This window comes from Durio zibethinus, chromosome 8 (assembly GCF_047325235.1).
Source record: "Durio zibethinus cultivar Kanyao isolate XHJ-2024 chromosome 8, ASM4732523v1, whole genome shotgun sequence".
Taxonomy (NCBI): Eukaryota; Viridiplantae; Streptophyta; class Magnoliopsida; order Malvales; family Malvaceae; genus Durio; species Durio zibethinus.
In genome coordinates, this window is record NC_143169.1 from 22,132,409 (window position 1) to 22,151,157 (window position 18,749).

Below are 18,749 nucleotides of genomic sequence, written 5' to 3' on the forward strand. Positions count from 1 at the left end.
TATTGCTGTAACAAAATTGAAGAAGTCCTTACCAAAACACTTGTTTCGGACTGTGAAATTGTTGCTTATGACCGTGACAAACAAGAAATTCTTCCCTTCCAGATTTTTTGTACTCGAAGGAGCAAAACTATGGCTGTGTATGACATAAATGCCCAAGTTTGCATATTTGCTTTTGACATGCTATACCTTAATACCCATTCACTCAACAAGAAAAGTGGCGGATTGGCAGGTTGCAGCCATAAATGCGTTTCTGGCATTATTAAACCATTTTGTTGCAGGGGCAAAATTGCATTGTACTAAATATTTTCTCTAGTCTAGACAATGGGTGAACAACTTTTTTTTTTCTTTTTATTTTTCCAACCATTTGTATACACATTGAAGTAAATTGTTGGTTGCAAGCAAGATTAAACCAAGCTGTCAAAAGAATCTAGAACAAAATTGGGGGCCAAAAGCCAAAATTCTACACCTTATACACACCCAGTTTGGGTAGAGCCTATTACACATTGCACCTTCAATCCCTTTTGTACCATGGATCAGAATGTGACACGATCTTATCACCTTTATAACCATTTGCAAGAACTCCAATCTGAATTTAGCTAAGCAACACATCACTGTTGCAAGAATGACTGCCCTGCAAGGCAATGGTGAAATAGGTTTCGCTGATTGCAGCTTAGGTATGAGCAAAGACGATCCAGACTGTTGGATAAGAAGTTTGGAATAATTCACTATCAATCCATTGAAAATGACTGAGCGTACTCTACAAGCCTCTGCTTAAGGTTCTGCAATAAGGAAAATCCTCTGAATTATTAATCAAAAGGAAATAGAAGAGAAAATAAAGAGATGAAAAGATAGTACCACAAATCACCTTCAGTTCAAAGTGGAGCACAACAAATATTTTCTTGAGTTTTTTATGTCTCTACAAATCAAAACAGTACTTGAGTCAGAAGACAAATCCTACAGGAAAATTTTCAATTTTAAAAAGAAAAAAAAGAACAATACACACCACTCAGAAGTAAATACTAGGAACATTTAGAAAGTAGGCAATAAGGCATATAACCGATACAAAAGTTTCAACACCCAAGCATTTCTCAATAATAGAAACTACTGAAATTTTCAGACAAGATCAAAGCACCAGATACTATTGGAGACCTGGGGTTCGTTAAGACTGCCACCACATTAGTTTCTGTTTGTTATCAAATTATCATTATATGCAAACTTCTAGACAATCACATAATGAACTAATTTTGCTGCTAGTAAATGATCTTATCCATCAATGTTATTCAGCTCATCATCTGAACGTACTCCTTAAAATAAGAAAAGCTGCCTTCACTATTTATCATTTACTTACCACATTAGATCATGATACAAAAGTCAGGGTCATGTAGGCAGAACCTATTTCCAAATTGGCACGAAGATCTAAACTTGATGATAAACTGAAATTCATTTAATCAGGCAGATAGAGTGGCAAGACAATCAGAGGGTTCCATGTCTTAAACATTTCTACCATCGACAAGAAAAAGAGAATAGCAAAGAAACTAAAGAGAAATATCTACCATTCCACACTGGTGATAAGACTCCTGCATTTGCTCCAAGGTCTTATAATATTTCTCCTTGTCCCTATCTTTCGAATATTCGAGGTCTTTACCCAGCTTTTCGAAGTCATTCCTATATGGAAAGGTTATTCCAAATAGAAGTTCATCAAGCAAGTCAAAATACAAATACAAAGGCAGCAACACCTCATAGATGAGGAAAAGAATTCTAAATAATACCTGTAGGTCTGTAGGATCTTGTCCAAGTCTTTGTAAGATTCATATTTTTCACGAAACTCATTCATATATTCTTCATACCTAACATAAAAAAAATAGTTCGTTTCAGTTAGATGCCACAGTATTCTAAAATTCAACACTGCCACCACATTTTTAAAAGAAACAGACACATCAACAAATATAACTACTTACTGAGATGAATCCTTGATTGGACCCCTGTGCTCTGGCTCATCCTTTTCATACTTAGAATAAGGGGAACAGTCTTCATCAGGAAAAGACCCCCTTTTCTTTCGACCATTTATATTGCCCTCTGTCAAAATTGTATCCTTACGCATATCAGTCACATCCACCATTTTATTAGATGTTGGCATTTTACTTTCCTTCATGAAATGGGAAACTGATCCCCTTTTAGATTCCTGCTGTTGTGGGGCACTGGCTGGTGCTTTCTTATGGCTTTCACCATAACTCTCCGGGCCAACTCCCAGTTTTGCACCAATTTCAGTTTGTCTGGTTTTACCACTCGTATCTGCCAATTTGTTACACTGGGACCCAACTTCTGGATGGTCTACTCTTGAGAGATGTTGCTGCTGAGACTGCACAAACCTCTGATGCGATCTTGTTAAATCTTCAACATGATGCTCTGGGGTTCTTTTAAGCTCGCTTAGGTGGGGTGGAGATGACTTTCCTGAATCCCATTTTGTCTTCCCGACGGGTTTGCCCCTGCTTATATCTGGATTAAAGTTCTCTGAGGTGCCTGGTCTACTACCTGACTGTTTAAAGGAACTTTTTCTCTCAAATTGCTTCTTTATTGAAGTTTCCTCAACCTGCTCACGGATCTCACCTAACTCCAAGTGTGAAAGCTCTCTTTGGAGAACACTGCTTTTCCCATTAGCAGGATATCTATCTGCAGTGATCCTGCTGTTATCCTTTGGGGAAGAATTAATATATGAGCTAGAAATTTGTTCAGTGTCCTTGATCTTTCCAACAATCTCAGCATGTTTCCTGTGATGGAAATCAGAGGGCACAGCAGTTTTACCTCCAGCACCACCTTCCCTGGGATTTCTCACTAACTTTTTTTCCTTAATTAAGCCATCCTCATTTTGAATGTCCCTAGAAGGGTTATCCTTTTGGATTAAATAACCTTCATGCACATTCTTCTCAGAGAACTTACTACCATGTCCAGAGCTCTTGGTATGTTTTATAGGCCTTTCTGCTGTATTACTAGCTTTTGCCGTAGTACCTTGATCAGATGGCCTACGACCAAATTGATGAAAATCTGAACTCGTTTTTCTGGGAAACACCTGATTGTATCCCTTTTGAGAGCCAAAATCAGCAATTTCTTCTCTGTCACCTTTATTCATCATTTGAACAGAAGAGCTTTGGTAAGGCTCATCTATGGGTCTACCAGGAGAAAAATTGTGAAAGAAATCTGAATCTCTACTCCCAGAAACAGGAGGTTGAGACATGCTTTCAGACTTCAATCTTTTAGAACGTTCAGACTTCTCATCAAAGTGCTTCAGATCAGATACTCTTTTAGATTTATCTTTGTGTAACTTCTCAGAGTTATCAGATTGTTCATGGCTGATGCTATGCTTAATATTTTCCATATCATCAAACAGATTTCCTATGAAATTTTGATGCTCTTGGAGTTCATCATGATCAGATGAAGAGGGTTTTGTTCCTTCCTCCGGTTTCTCGCCTTTGTTAGTATCGACAGCCATTCCAATTTCCTGTTCATCTTCAGGCAAGTCTTTCTCACTGTCAACAGCATCTGATCCATTGCCTTCAATATCAACTGCATCAGATCCATCACCATCCTGATTTTCATCCATCCCATTCTGCAGGGGCCTGCCATGTTCAGTTTGTGATGGTATAGGTGATGTCAACAGTCCTGGTTCAAAGGTCTGTAAATCCTGCTTGGTCTCTTTGTCATCATCACTTGTCATTATATCCACATCCTCATCAGACCCTTCCTTGCTGTTGGAAGAAGAAGCATCACTCTCACTATCACTGCTACCACCGCTCCCACTTGCTGCCGGGCTTCCACTCCTGCTGTGGCTTCCACTGTCACTTCCACTATCACTGCTGTCACTGTCACTATCACTATCACTGCCACTGTCACTAGCACTATTTGCTGGCCCCTCACTATTGTCAGGAGCTTTTCTCTCACCACCAAAATTAGGTGAATGTTGTTGGATGTCAATTTGTTCTAACACATTTGGTTCTACCCCAAGTTTAGCATCTAAATGAGTCTGTTCCTCCATTTCACCGTGAGTAACTTTCTCCACCAAGCTTGGTACTGAAGCAGGTGCCAGATCATGGTTTTCTTCGGAAGCTGGAGTCTGGTGATGGTTATCTTCAGGTGAACTAAAATAATAAAGACAAACAGCATTATAGCAAACTGCATGTGCCGCACAGATAAACATGTATACTTCTATATATATACACACACACACACACACAAACAGATATGCCTTCATCTAAGCAAAAGACTAAACCAAGAATGAGGTTCTTAGGGTTCTTTGATACTTAGAAGAAGTGGCACCAACCAATTTTGAACGTAACCATTTTCATTGATAACTATGTCAAATGATCATTAAACAGAAATTGACAAGATACACAATAATCATACCAACATTTAATTCCAGAAAATCAAGAAAAAGATTTATGGCATGAGATTCCAAAAACTGTTAAATTTAAAGCCATCAAAACAATAATATCCCTAAAACATACAGGCTAAATAGAAAAAGAATCTTGAATAATTTTATAAAACAAATCTCATTTTAAATTTCATTAATTGAAATAGCAGTACTATGTCATAAGAGAAAATTCATTGTACCTTTCTAGTAGATCAAAGCTAATCAATCTCTATATAGGGCAAAACTTAGTTAAAGTTCTTTCCCCATCGAAATTATGTACCGACTAAAAATTGCAGACTCAGCATTGACCTCACCTCAAACTTTTAACATTAACTCTCCATGCTAAGTGAACAATTTTAAGACGTGTAGTGATTTCATTGAGGAACCTAAGGAACTTCACCTTAGTGCTCAGTCTTACCCATAAATAAGAATAACATTAACTATAAAGATGGAAAAAGAAAGACAAGAGAATTCAATTTCATTATAAGATTGATCAAATCAACCCCATTGGAATGAAGATGGCAGGTACCTTCCACTTTCAGACAAAGGGTTCTTCAAGCATTCCAACTCCACTCCTGGTTTCAACCAATATCTTCCTGGAGCTTGGAAAGTTGCAATCTGATAATAAAAATTAAAGGAAGGCATAAGACCACATAGTCTTATTAAAAATAGTTGCATCAAGGATTTCCATCACTTACTTTTTTTACAATGGGCTCAATCTTTCGTTCAGAGTTTGGAATTGTATCCCCAACAGCTTTCTCCAAGGCCTGTACTTATTTCAGAGAGATAGAGAGAGAGACAGAGAGAGAGTAAGAGATAAATGATCCCAAAATAAAGTAGTCAACAACAAGCACTAGCAGGAATGGAGGGACAACTAATTTAAAACTTTCACTCAGTCCTAGCCCTTGCCTTTAAGCTCATTCCCTTGGGATTCTCTTTCAGTAGACTGATCAGCAGACTCTGCAAGTCCATTGGCTTAGGTCCAAAGTTTCCTCTGCACCCTGGTATCTCACGCACTGCACTAGTAGCCCTGGTTGGTATTTCTTTCTCAGAGCTGAACGCATTTTCTTTGCTCTTCACCAAGGGAGGCATAACATCCTCAATGCTTGCATGACTCTTGGTGATATTTCCAATTCCAATAGGAGATGCTGCAGCACCAGAGCGCTCAGGTGGAGATGGTAAAGGCGAAGATGAGCGTCTTACTTTTGCACTAGCAGTTGAAATTAATCCAGATTTATAGCCAGATCTTGGAGGGCCTCCAACTGCAGCTGATGCATGAGACATACATTTCAAATACACTTATTAAGAAACCTAAACAGAAGAGAAAGGAACCACAACCATCTAAAAGTTAAATCTCAATACCTCATAAAGATTGTTACTTGCAAAGAGACCAAGCAAAATATAAGATGGTAATTAAACAAAATTCACATGATTTACCTTGAGGTGTCTCAACTTTTCGCTTCTTAAAAGCAGGCTCCTTTTTTTTAAAGTGCGACTTCCATGGACTAGCTGCAAATGCAAGAGACATATAAGACAGTAAACATTTATGCTTTAAATAGTGATCTCTTTTGATCTTAAATGTTCTCTACCAGCAATTACTTTCAGTGAACAACATTTTCAATGGGTTTGTTCTTCCACTGCCTTTTAGTATGTATTGTGCATGCAAGTTCTTTTTCCCTAACGAGAGTGAAGCCCAAGGCTAAAAAATACATAGTAGAAGAATCATCCTCATTACTGAGGGATTGCATGAATGAAAAGAGTAACTTGAAGATATCATCTTGATTGGCATGGGCATCAAAGCAATTTAATAAGCACCATACAAGTAGGACCTCAATAAGAAAATCAAATGCATATATAAAGCATCCTAAGAAAATACACAAGGGAAAAGATCTCAAATAGACCAAAGTCCTAGCATACACTCATTGTGATAATTATTACATTGGTACCTTTCTGTATGTCAATAAAGGCAAAAATATACTGGTTACTAGCTATGTTGCAACCCGCAAACACAATATCACAAAGAAAAACTTACCCTCAGCAGCAGCTAGTTGCTTGATTTGATTCTTCATAGAAGGGTTTCCATGGTCTAATATAATGGCTCTGTCATCAATATCAAAAGAAGAAAGGATGAAAACAATAATGTTAATTTAACTTAACCCTATTTCCAAAAGTAACAACGACATAAGAGTGTAGCAACATAAAATATTTACAACAAATGAATAACCAGAAATGATAAAATGAAAGGCCAGAGTTTCTCCATGAGACATAATCAGGTAGAAGAATCCAATTTTTTAATGCAGATCAGGAAATGATAAAAATCAACTAAAATCCAGACTAAAGAGCTTCTTAACCAGAAAGATTTCAGAGATTATTAGAGTTGTTGTCTCTACAATGGTAATGTGGAGAGTTATGCACATCTCCTTGCTAAAAGTTCTTACTCAGCAAGTGTCCATTCTGAATTCATAAGGAAGTACTGCAACATCAGAGATACTGCAAAAGATCTTGTGGAGAACTTTTTTATGTTGATAATGGAATAACCAAACTGAGAAGAATTATATAAACTGCTATTATAAATAGAATCTGGTATGAGAAATGCAATATTTTATAAGGTGATTTCAGAGATCAGATGGCTGTTGTGTAGCAAATTATTTTTGATATTGGCTTGGGATTGTTTGATTGAGTTACGATGTGGTTGATCAAGAATATTAATTTTATAACTGGAACATGGGAGGCAAGCTTCAACATGAGAAAGGGCCCCCATAATGGAAGAAGCTCCCAGAGGTTATAATGAATTAAACAATGGTGATAGGTCTCTATCTGAGAACAGATGAGGTTACAGAGGTGTTCTGAAGAATCCTGGAGGTGATGCAGTGCTTGCTTTTCCACAAATTTGCTTGCCTAAAACTGTTCCACCATATTAATTATAAGAAATAAAAAAGGACCAGAGATTGCACTTCTGCATAGCATTAACCTTGTTACCGCTTCAGATTCTCAAAATGCTATCAGTATTTGAGGGGAGAGATCTTGCAATGCTAAAAGGCTTGTTCAGGAGACTATGAAATTTCAGCCAAATTTTGATAAAGGTACTGGCAAATATGGGTACAGAGAAAAAGAATCTCTACCTAATTATTGTGTAGAGTTTTATACTACCTTTGGAGGTGTCCACGAAAAGGATTGTCTTCATATTGAAACTCCAGATGCAAAAAACAGAAAACAGCTAGATAATCTTAAACAAGAACAATACCAATTAATGTGATGCATTAACCAGCTTAAGAAACGTCAACATGTATCTCTTCACACGTTGTATATTACTAAAATGTTACATGCAGTAAAACATCTATATTTTGATAATTAACCATAGTGGAATATATATCTAGTTCTGAATCATGTAAACTGGACATAAGCAACATAAAGTTAAAGAGAAGAGAAAAAAAAATATGCATGCTTAGGCAAATAATGACTATGAGAAAACCATTCTAGATAACATACTTGCGTGACTTATGCTTGCGTTCAGCTTCCTCTGACCGCATCTTAACATGGTTCGTTGTTGACTCATCCAAGACGCGTTGAACGTTCAACTTGCGCCATGCACACCCAGATTCAACAAGCAAGCCATTTCCATCTTCACCACTTTGGCATTCTTCATATATATCACATAGATCACCAAATTCCCGTGACCATGTAAATCTAAACTCCTTGCCACCAACATCAATGACCTACAGTAGGGACGATAAATTTAAACACACATTTATTGATAATTGACAGGCCACATAGATGTAAATAAGTTTTAAAAAAAAAGCTGAAGAGAATTCAATTGCAACTTCTGTCTCCAAAAGTCCTAACAAATGATGGGAACAATCATCAATTGAAAATAAGAATAGAACATTGAAGCAAGATTTTTGTTGCAGCAACATCTCAAAAAGAAGCTAAAACAACTCAGTCCGTAACCAGTTTTCCTGTATTCCATGCTAGAACCTGTCAGACTGAAAAGGCTATTCATCAATCATGAGAATGACCTGCATAATTCTATGTCCACCCAAAAGCAAGTAGAAAGCCACTGATGCAGTCCATAATACCTATCAATGGACAAAGGAGACCCAGAAAATATATTGCAATCAAGAGAAAACTTAACCCATCCTGCACCAAAATTCTTGTGCCAATGATTTGAAGGATCTATTTACCATCAAATTTTACCAACAAACAGACCATGCAAATTATACAACCTTTTGTTTGTAAGAAAGAAATACTAACATTAATAGCCCCCTAGTACAAATTTTATACAATGACTTAAAAGCCAATATCATATGCAAAGCATAAGTCACCAAAATTCAGAAATAAAGGCTAACTCATTCTATCATAAAACTCAACAATGAAAGGCTATACAGATTGAACATAATTGGAGCACAATGTAAACATTTCAGGTGGAAAAAAGTACTAGCCCACACCCAACTCAAGACATGCTAGGGATTGCACGAACCAAATAGAAACCAAATAGACACCAAATAGACCAAACTACCTCATCCCTTACTAGAATCAAGAAAAATTACAAGCTAGTTGAAATAAAAGAACAATTAAACCCAGAACATTTACCCAAACATCTCCCAATAACCTACCAAAATCTAAATAAAATAACAGAATGCAATCCACAATCACCCATGAAATGCTCAAACGTAAGCACCAACAGAACAAAATCCACAATCTACCCCCACATAGTCACCAAATTTAAAGCTAAACCAGGTTGAAAAACCCTATCACGCAACTAACAGTTCCACAATCAGTTGTGAACTAAGAAGTAAACAAACCAGGTTGAAAAACCCTATCACGCAACTTACAGTTCCATAACCAGTTGTGAAATAAGAAGTAAACAAAGTCACAAACATGAACACAACCTTGACACAATTGCATCCAAACCAAAGTCCAGGAAACCAAAAGATAGCCAATAGAAAATAACTAAATTGCACAATAATTCAAATAATCACTATAAAACTTTTAAAAAGAAAACAAATTTTTGCTAAACCAGATGAATTCCGATCAACCAACATTCTTTCCTACTAATTCTATTCCCATTGACCAGCAAAACGAAAAGTACAGTGTAAAAAAAATAAAAGCCAGATGAATTCCATTCAAGCAGCATCTTTTCACACTAGTTTTATCTCTAAAAGCCATCAAAATTCGAGCAAAAGGAATTACAATTTGAAATAAATAGCAGTAAAATTGAGCAAAACCTAGCTGAATTCTCCTAAAAAACTCACATTCCCAGTAGGATTAGTAGGAATTGAATCAAATTTAATCCTGGCCGTCCCTCCTTGAGCCTCAAGCCGCCTGATCTCCTCCACCAAATCTGGCGCCAACCTTATAATCATAGCAAAAGCCAATGGATTGTTTCCAGAAACAAGCGAAAAACTCTCTTCCACAGCCGGTCCGGGCCCCAAACCTCTCCCCATACCGGGGCGGTTGCGAGGGGCGGATCCAAGGGAGAGCCTGCCAGATGGGGCGGCAGAAGAAGGACGGTGCAGTGGTGGCGGAGGGAATGAAGAGCGATTCCGAGGACCTCCTCCCCCACGGCCGCCGCCTCCTCCGCGGCCGAGCTTCGAGGAACCTCCGTACATTGGTTTTGCGGGAGGGGTTTACTAGATTTGCTTCGTTGCGTTATTAAGACATAGCAATTTCATTGGTGTACGTATATTTACACGTATTCGTGTGCGTATTTTTAAGAAAATAAATAGAAAAAATGGCGGCGCGTGGCCGTTTCTATTGGCGGAAGAAATAGAAAAGCGAGAGAGCTGGGGGCAGAGAAGCGTGCTTCGAGAGAGGAGCGTAGGGGGTTTGTATTTTTTTTTTTTTCTATTTGTAACATTATTTTAATGGAAGTCTTTAAAATGTTCAAATTTACAAAATTTCCCATCCAATTTTTCGTATATTCTAATTAAACCCTTATTGTATCATTAATTGATTATGAAAAATTGGTTAAAATACTAAAAGAGTCCCTTAAATTTATTAATTTACTTAAATAAGTTATTATATTTTTATTATACTCAAATAAATTTTTAATTTTTAATTTGTATTTAGTATATTTTTATTTCAAATAAAATATTAATTCATATAAAGAATTTATTTAGATATAAATTAAATGATAAAAATTTATTTGACAACAAATTAAAATTTAAAATTTTATTTGAGTGTAAAGTAAATATTAATGGTTTATTTGAGTGTAATAAAAATTCAAAAATTTATTTAATAAAATAATAAAATTTAGATACTTTTTATTATTTTAGCCTAAAAACTATTATTGTAAAATTACAATTATCATTATTATAAAGTAAATAGTATTAACTGTTATATCTTAATTTATTAGTACTAATTATGTCTTTTTTAAATTGAAACTTTTTTTCTTTGAATTTAAATTAAAAAATTGAATATATCATCAAATTTTAAATTACTTTTTTGTGCATATTTTAATGTTACAAATGTTTATTTAATTGGAAGAAAAACATCATTAAATGTGTGCTTACCAATGATTATTTGGAATGACATAAAATATATCACACACAAACATTAATTTATTTAATATGAGAAAACTACATAAAAAATATTTCAAAAGATTTTAGATGTCAAGTACTAATTTATAATTTTGTTGAGATTTTTAAAAAGTTAATATGAATATCATCAACATTTATTAGTCCGAGTAATAAAGAGTTTGATTTTTTTTAAATAAGATATCGGTTTTGAATATTGTAGATGAAAAAAACATATTTGAAAGAATTTATTTTGCTTATGACATCCGATCTTATTTGACTTTAAATTAATCAAAGTTCAAAATGGTTATCAAACATCGAAGAATCCCAAACCAAAAAAATATGAATATCTCATTAAATAAAAAAATATTTTATACAAAATTTTCTTAAAATATATAAAAAAAGAACACATTATATAGTGTTGAAATTTTGTGTAAAAAACCTCTTTTCATTATGATACAAATACTTTATTATCTAAAAATATGTAATTTTTATCTTAAAAAAATAATATTTATTTTTTAAAAAATTTATGATGTAAAATGAACGATCAAGAGGCATTACATCATACATATTTGAAAAGAGATGTGTATATATATATATATATTTGAAATTATGTGATATAAATTATTGAGTGTGATAAATTCATAAAATTATTATTTATTTTATTTTTTTATATGATTCAATCATTATTTTTTATATTTAAAATTATTAAAATTTTAAAATTAAAAAATTAATATTTTATCAACAAATCACTGTTGATTTGATTTTAGGACAATATATATATCATGGACAAGCCAATTTTAAAATTCAAAATTTAAGGTTTTTTTCTTTGCTACATTTTTGCTATAAAAAAAAAGTTATTCATAATATTTATTAGTTAATATTGTTAAAAAAAAATTTATACCTTGATCCGTTGACAGAAAACCACCGACCCGTATCCATGTCTACCAGAGACAAACCGAACCAACAAGAACCGGATTCGGAACGTTTTTCCTCTATAAAAACAAAAAACAAATATCGAAATAATTATCGCAAAAATAAATTACTTTTCCTCTTCTTCAAGCCAAAAGAACAAAAAAAGAACACGCACTACAAAACCCCGAACCCGAAGTCTCGTATTCTTTCTCGGTCGATCCCCAACAGTAATCCAATCATGCTGACAGGTTCTCTACTCTAAGCTCTTTAATGATTTTTTACACTGTCATTCATCTTTAATGCCTCATTTAGATATTGTTTAGTGTTGTTGTTGATTAATGGAACTGCGACAACTGTTTTTTATGGAGCTCATTTTGGATTTTGTGAAATGGGTTTTCTTGGTTTTTCGGTTTTTTATCTGGGTTTTTTTTGGGATTCGATTCTATTGTTCCATGTTTGTTCCTTTATGTGATTTTTGGGTTCTTTTTTTGGTGTATTTGGATTATACTAGCTGTTATGAACGAAGCTAATGTGGGTTTCCGTTGTCTCAGCGTTTTATTTTGAGGGGTCTAATCACCATTTTTGTTTTTACAGTTCAATGTGCATAATGGAAGTAAATTATTGAGTATTGGGATATTCAATTAAAGCAATTGATTAAGGTGTCTATATTGCATTAAAAAAATTAAACTTTATGTACTTGAATTTCGCGGATCCATCTAACATTTGAGAATATCCAATTTTTTAACTCTATGAACCAAGTTTTGCTCATAGGACTAAGTTTTTAACTGTAGAAATAGTTTGAGTTATAAAATGTTTGGGGAAATTCAGATAGACATTATGCATTTTGAGAAAAGGTGAAACTTTGAACTAAATTCAAACTTCAAAGCTTTATGTTGCAAATTTTTGCAACGGGTTTCATTGGTGGTTAGTTAGGGAATGAATTAGCTATCACTGTTGAGGTTTTATCTGTTCCATGGTGCCCTTTTTTTTACCCGGATAATTAATGCTTTTGTATTTGATATTATAATGATTTTGGACTCTTAAGAATCTTCTTTGAATGTTGTAGTTATTGTGAAATGGCAAAAGGAAGTCTTTAAGGCTGTGGAAATTGACACCAGTCAGCCTCCATATGTTTTCAAGTGCCAGTTGTATGATCTGACCGGAGTACCTCCTGAAAGACAGAAGATTATGGTTAAAGGTGGTTTACTGAAGGTACTTGGTTGACTTTGTATAAAATAGCTAGCAAAATTGCTTGATGAAGTGCTTTGACTGTTTAGTGCGAAAATTAGACATATTTACTCTTTATTTATTAAGTCATGGTTTTCTAACATGCCTATTTTGAGTGTAATTCACGAATTTCTAAAGCATGTTCTTATGACAATGTAGGATGATGCAGATTGGTCAACAGTTGGAGTGAAACAGGTGAACAATCTTGATAAAATTTACTTTTTTTTTCCTTAATCTCATGCTTTTGCACAGTTTTCTAACGAGCATGCTTTCCTTGTGCCATAATGATTTTGCCAGGGTCAAAAATTGATGATGATGGGAACTGCTGATGAGGTTGTTAAGGCCCCAGAAAAGGGCCCTGTTTTTATGGAAGATCTTCCAGAAGAAGAACAAGTGGTATCTTTGGTAAGTGCCAATTTAACTCCCTGTTTTCCTCTATCATTTTTCATGTTCTTCTTGTTCTTTTTTAATGAAAAATATGTTCCTGCATTGTGATTATATAAAGAATATAATATAGCATTATTGTAGTATTGCCTTGGTGTTATGGATGCTGTTTGATTTCATTTTATGTCCTGCTTGTATCAAATAGTTTACTTGTGATTTATGCATGATTCAAGTGTTTGGTATCTTTCCATTGATCTCATTGAACTTGAAGACATGCTGAAATCCACTGACGTGGTTAGTTGACACATACTTTTTAAAGAATTGAAGTTAATTATGGACCCTATTCAAGATGTACCATGAGACTTAGATGAAATTATTCTCCACATTGTTATTAGCTTTACAATGCTTACCCTCCTAGAAAATATGGCAACAAAATAACTCTTCCTCATATCAAAAGAATATTGATGGATTTGCCTGTTCTTGTATTAACATATGATTGCAGATTCTCTAACTATTATTATTATTATTATTATTATTATTATCATCAAATTAGGCTGGCTTGAGTTTCAGTTGTTTGACCTGAAGTTTATTGAGAGCAATTTGTTGGTCCTTTTCGGGTGTTAGGGATCAGTTGCAATAACTTGACTATGTTTTTGTTTAATATTATTTTTCCTTCATCTCTTGTTAGTACAATTTACAATCAACTGAAGTTGTAACTATGTAGCGGGTTCACTCGTAGTCTTTATAATTTGTTCCTCTTCCCCTATTTGATTTGTACTTTCAGGGTCATAGTGCTGGACTATTTAATCTAGGAAATACCTGCTACATGAATTCCACGGTACAATGCCTGCACTCTGTTCCGGAGTTGAAGTCTGCTTTAGTAAAGTAAGTTTTCTTTTCCTAAGAATGCATTGTGTGAGAATTTTGGCATTATATTTGCATGTTTTTGTATGATTCAGATGTAAGGTACACTGTCTTAATTGTGATCAGGTATTCACATTCTGGAAGAAGCAATGATTTGGATCAGACTTCTCATATGTTGACAGTTGCAACTCGTGATTTATTTGGTGAACTTGATAAAAGTGTCAAACCAGTTGCACCGATGCAATTTTGGATGGTTTGTTCCTCTTTTTCCTTGTCACACGTAATTTGAATCTCCATGTTCTCTCTTATCTGTGAAGCTCATAGGATATCACTAGATGGAAGAAACATACCTGTTAGAAATTAGGTCAAATCCTGGCATATAACATGCAACATGTTGTAGGTGTACTTGGCTATGTTTTGATATTTACATAAGGTAAAGTTCTTGGAAACAGTGTAATTCGGTGCATTGTCCAACATTTTTTGCTGATTCCAACGAACTCTCTTTCCTTAGTGATTTAATCATTTTTTTATCATTTATTGCCAGAGCTTAATGCAAATATTTTGTGCTGTTGTCAACAGAGTTGTTGCACTGTTCTTCAAAGTTCATTAAAAGCTTTTCTCTTATTTACGTTGTTTGTTGCTGTATGGCACTTAGTTTGCTGAAAAGTATAGAGAACTTATTATTTTTATGTATCTTTGTTGCAGGTATTGCGTAAAAAGTTTCCTCAATTTGGCCAGTTGCATAATGGTGCCTTCATGCAGCAGGTTTTTTCTTTCTATTTATAATCTACTGTACATAATATTCTTCCTGTCTTAGATTTGTTTATATGCCAATATGTAATTTGGAATTTTCTATAGGATGCTGAAGAATGTTGGACACAACTTTTATACACCCTCTCTCAATCTCTTCGGTCACCAGGTTCCAGGTAGTTTTCTTGTTCTTTGTCATTTATATCACTAACATTAATTATGCTTTACTGGCATAAGTTTGAGCAAGTCCATGGTGCTTGTGATAATTACACAGTTTCACGGAAGCCTGTCACTTCTGTTTTATCAAACTTTTTCAGTAAAATTACGGGGTTTTTTTATTTGGAGCAGTGTTTTCTTGCATAGTTCTTTGGGTACCATAGTGCTTAAATAGCTTGTATCTTCTTATTTTACTGACCAATACTAATCGCTCTCCTTTTTATCTTTGTACAGTGAAAATCTTGATACTGTAAAGGACCTTTTTGGTATTGAACTTGCAAGCAGGTAAATATCTACAGATTTGATGGTCTGTATTTTTATTTAATGATGACAGTATCAAGTTAGACGGTTTATATAAGCCAATGTCATGTTCTATAACTGTTGGATAATTGTTGCTGCTATTCAAATACCACTGGTGCTGTTCATGTAAGAAATACAGATAAAAGTAACTATCATTATACTAACTGGGGAAAAGATAAAGAATGTCAATTTTCAACTAGACTAGGCTCTAAACAAGCAAAACCAGAACATCCCTTGTATTTTCATGCCTACATTGAAGTAGGTAATGAAGTGTCTATGTTCAAGGGACATTAAGATTTTTGTGTTCTTTATTTCGTTTACGTTACTTTTAAGATAATTATTGACCCAATATTCGGCTGATTTGTCCATATGCCCCGCCCCAAGTTTATGTATTAACCTGCAATGCATTGTACAATTTGCTGCCTTTCATATTTTTCTGCTTCTTTTTTATCTGAAGAGTTCTTGATAATTTACCCTTCTTGTATTATCTAACCTGTGTTTGATTGCTAGGATTCATTGCCAAGAGAGTGGTGAAGAGAGCTCTGAGACAGAATCGGTTTATTCATTAAAATGCCACATTTCACATGAGGTGAACCATTTGCATGAAGGTCTAAAGCATGTAAGTTATATCAGCTATCTTCTTTCCTATTCTATATATGTATTATGTATATTCTTTCCTGTGTGCAATGCTTTTCTTTTGAGAGTCCTACTTGTTAACTTTGTGGCTGAATGAAAAAGATTAGTTTGGGGCAGTTAATGTGTTCAGTGCCCTCTTGCTGCTGATTGGACTTGTAATACGCTTTACTTTTTTTTTTTAAATAAAAATTTGAATAACAAATTTAAGATATCGAAATTATTTTAACCTAGCATTCTCCAATGAGGAGTTTATCCTACTCTATTATTATTCACCCTTTTGTAGTTTCATCAGTAATCGAATGAAGAATCTTGTTCTTAATCCATTGATAGTGAACATGATTAATAAGGTTTCTATATGTAGGGCTTGAAATCAGAATTGGAAAAGGCTTCTCCTGCCTTGGGGCGCAGTGCAGTTTACTTGAAAGAGTCCCGAATTAATGGCTTGCCAAGGTAACTAATGGCTTCTTATTGTCCTTTCTCTCTCTCTCTCTCTATATATATATATATATATATATATGTATATATATATGTATATATGTTTTACTGTAGTCTGCTAAAATATCATGTGACATTTTCTTTCTGATGTCACTTCATCGATGTAGATTCCATTTGCTATTTTGATGCTTCATGCCATCCATGCTTTCATCCATCCTTTTGAAGGAAAGAATGTTCTGTTAACTCTTTTTTTATTTTTGGGTGAATTGTGAAGGTACTTGACTATTCAATTCGTACGTTTTTTCTGGAAGAGGGAGTCAAATCAAAAGGCCAAGATATTGCGGGTATGTAAATTTTATTCTCTGACTTGGCATACATGTTTTCATAAACAAATATTTATTGAACAATTCTGTATCTATGTGTTGAGCTACCAATTTGATCGCATTACATGATTTGCATTTCCCCTTTCAGAAAGTGGATTATCCACTAGAGTTGGATGTTTATGATCTATGCTCGGATGAACTTCGTAAGCAATTGGAAGGTCCTCGCCAGGTAACCATTTCTGCCTTGTTTTGATAAATAACTAAATTTTAGTTTGCAATAGTTGACCAACTTTTTCGTGACATGCAACTTTTAGGTTCTGAGGGATGAGGAAGGTAAAAGGCTTGGTTTGAAAGCTAATGAGAAGAGCTCTGGCTCAAAAGATGATGATGTCAAGATGACTGATGCCGAGGTGACTAGATGATTTAGCTGTAAGTGCAGACATGAATAGCAATCCTGAGTAGTTGTGCTTGATACTGTTTTTCTATGTTATGCATGCAGGGTTCATCAAATGCAAGTGGAGAATCATCTGTGACTATATCTCAAGAAGGTAAAAACCCTCTATGACCTGATCATTTGTTGCCCTAAACTGGTTACACGAGTACATGTTTGCAGTTTATTATCCAGATATATATTATCAATTGGTTGCAACAATTGCAGTTTTCCTCTTTTATATAATTGAATATCTGAATTCTGATGAATAAAATTTTGAAGTTTTTAAAGCCCATTTTACAGGGATAAATTTCCTAGCATCATATTGTTATCAAGCTGCTATGTTTAACAATTTTCTAATTCCTTGTAGGGAGGCTCTTGAAGGTCATAATTAAAGTCAAATTTTACACCATTTGTGTTCTCTGTGAATATATAGTTGTATTTCTCAAGTAATGAATGAAATATTCAGACACTTTGACAGATTAATCTCTCACTTCGTTTTCCAGGGGTTCCTTCTGACAAGGAAACACGTTTAACTGGGATTTATGATTTGGTTGCTGTGCTGACCCACAAAGGTCGAAGTGCTGATTCAGGGCATTATGTTGCTTGGGTGAAGCAAGAAAGTGGTAAGTTCCGTGAAATAGTTTGTTTGGGACTGTGTTTCTCTGATATTTAGCTTATGTATTTATTGTTGTACTAATAAATAATTGACACTGATCATAGGGAAATGGATTGAGTTTGATGATGATAACCCTATCCCACAGCGGGAGGAAGACATTGTTAAACTGTCTGGAGGAGGTAATCTAAACCTGACTTTTTATATAAACTCTTAACCCTTCTAGCTCTGTTGTTCACTTGCTCTTGCTCATAAGCCGGTTTATACTCTATACAAGCAAACACTAATGTTTCGAATTGGCAATTCGTATCATTGGTTTACTGTTTATAATTAACATGCACATTGGTAGACTATTATTTTCTACGATTTTCATCTTTTAACCAGTAATTTTTTTTGGGTTTTAGGTGATTGGCACATGGCATACATCTGCATTTACAAGGCTCGTACCGTTTTAATGTAAACTTGTTTTGTTATGAAATGTACTTTTGATTTTGTTTCGCATTGAACAGGAACCTTCTTAGTATTTTGAGAACCGTGAAATGGCCAAATAGATTTTACAGAATTGTCTACTTCTATACATTGTCACATACATTTAGTTTTAAGGGTGTGTTTTAAATTGATTGAATTTGAAATAACATAATGGTATTTCTTTTTATATGATTTTGATCAAGGGTGTCAAAATGAAGGTGGGGGAGGTGGAAGAATAGATGGAGAGTAGGCAGTTTGCCTAAAA

At 34.5% G+C, this 18,749-nt stretch overlaps 2 protein-coding genes across 4 annotated transcripts; one reads left to right on the plus strand and one right to left on the minus strand.

Annotated features, from left to right (window-relative positions):
- Positions 1–322: 322 nt before the first annotated feature.
- On the minus strand, positions 323–10,224 carry LOC111278970 (uncharacterized). Of its 3 annotated transcripts, none has more exons than XM_022865765.2 (12): positions 9,658–10,224; positions 7,895–8,121; positions 6,438–6,505; positions 5,843–5,914; positions 5,315–5,667; positions 5,104–5,172; positions 4,935–5,023; positions 1,959–4,133; positions 1,770–1,847; positions 1,554–1,665; positions 866–916; positions 323–779 (listed from the first exon to the last, which is right to left on the minus strand). In XM_022865765.2, the coding sequence occupies exons 1-12, from the start codon at positions 10,012–10,014 to the stop codon at positions 729–731; spliced, it is 3,702 nt and encodes a 1,233-aa protein (XP_022721500.2). In that variant the 5' UTR covers positions 10,015–10,224; the 3' UTR covers positions 323–728. The 3 variants fall into 3 exon arrangements, with proteins under 3 accessions (XP_022721500.2, XP_022721499.2, XP_022721504.2); XM_022865764.2 differs by having other exon boundaries at positions 5,315–5,673; XM_022865769.2 differs by having other exon boundaries at positions 5,315–5,716; positions 9,658–10,097.
- Positions 10,225–11,948: 1,724 nt separating this feature from the next.
- Positions 11,949–18,671, plus strand: LOC111278971 (ubiquitin carboxyl-terminal hydrolase 6-like). The gene is made up of 18 exons (XM_022865770.2): positions 11,949–12,083; positions 12,902–13,047; positions 13,222–13,257; positions 13,360–13,467; positions 14,231–14,331; positions 14,437–14,563; positions 15,016–15,075; positions 15,169–15,236; positions 15,511–15,561; positions 16,087–16,195; positions 16,574–16,662; positions 16,922–16,991; positions 17,119–17,199; positions 17,285–17,380; positions 17,470–17,518; positions 17,907–18,026; positions 18,124–18,198; positions 18,421–18,671. Exons 1-18 carry the CDS (start codon positions 12,074–12,076, stop codon positions 18,474–18,476), a joined length of 1,452 nt encoding a protein of 483 aa, XP_022721505.2. The 5' UTR covers positions 11,949–12,073; the 3' UTR covers positions 18,477–18,671.
- Positions 18,672–18,749: the final 78 nt, after the last annotated feature.

Excerpts from the sequence above, each read along its gene's own strand:
- LOC111278970 (XM_022865764.2), bottom strand. The coding sequence starts at position 10,014 with ATGTACGGAGGTTCCTCGAAGCTCGGCCGCGGAGGAGGCGGCGGCCGT. Across the intron at positions 5,024-5,103 it reads TTGAGCCCATTGTAAAAAAA|ATTGCAACTTTCCAAGCTCC; the intron begins GTAAGTGATGGA and ends TTTTATTATCAG. Across the intron at positions 4,134-4,934 it reads CCTTTGTCTGAAAGTGGAAG|TTCACCTGAAGATAACCATC; the intron begins GTACCTGCCATC and ends TTATTATTTTAG.
- LOC111278971 (XM_022865770.2), top strand. Across the intron at positions 17,200-17,284 it reads AATTGGAAGGTCCTCGCCAG|GTTCTGAGGGATGAGGAAGG; the intron begins GTAACCATTTCT and ends TGCAACTTTTAG. Across the intron at positions 17,519-17,906 it reads TGTGACTATATCTCAAGAAG|GGGTTCCTTCTGACAAGGAA; the intron begins GTAAAAACCCTC and ends TTCGTTTTCCAG.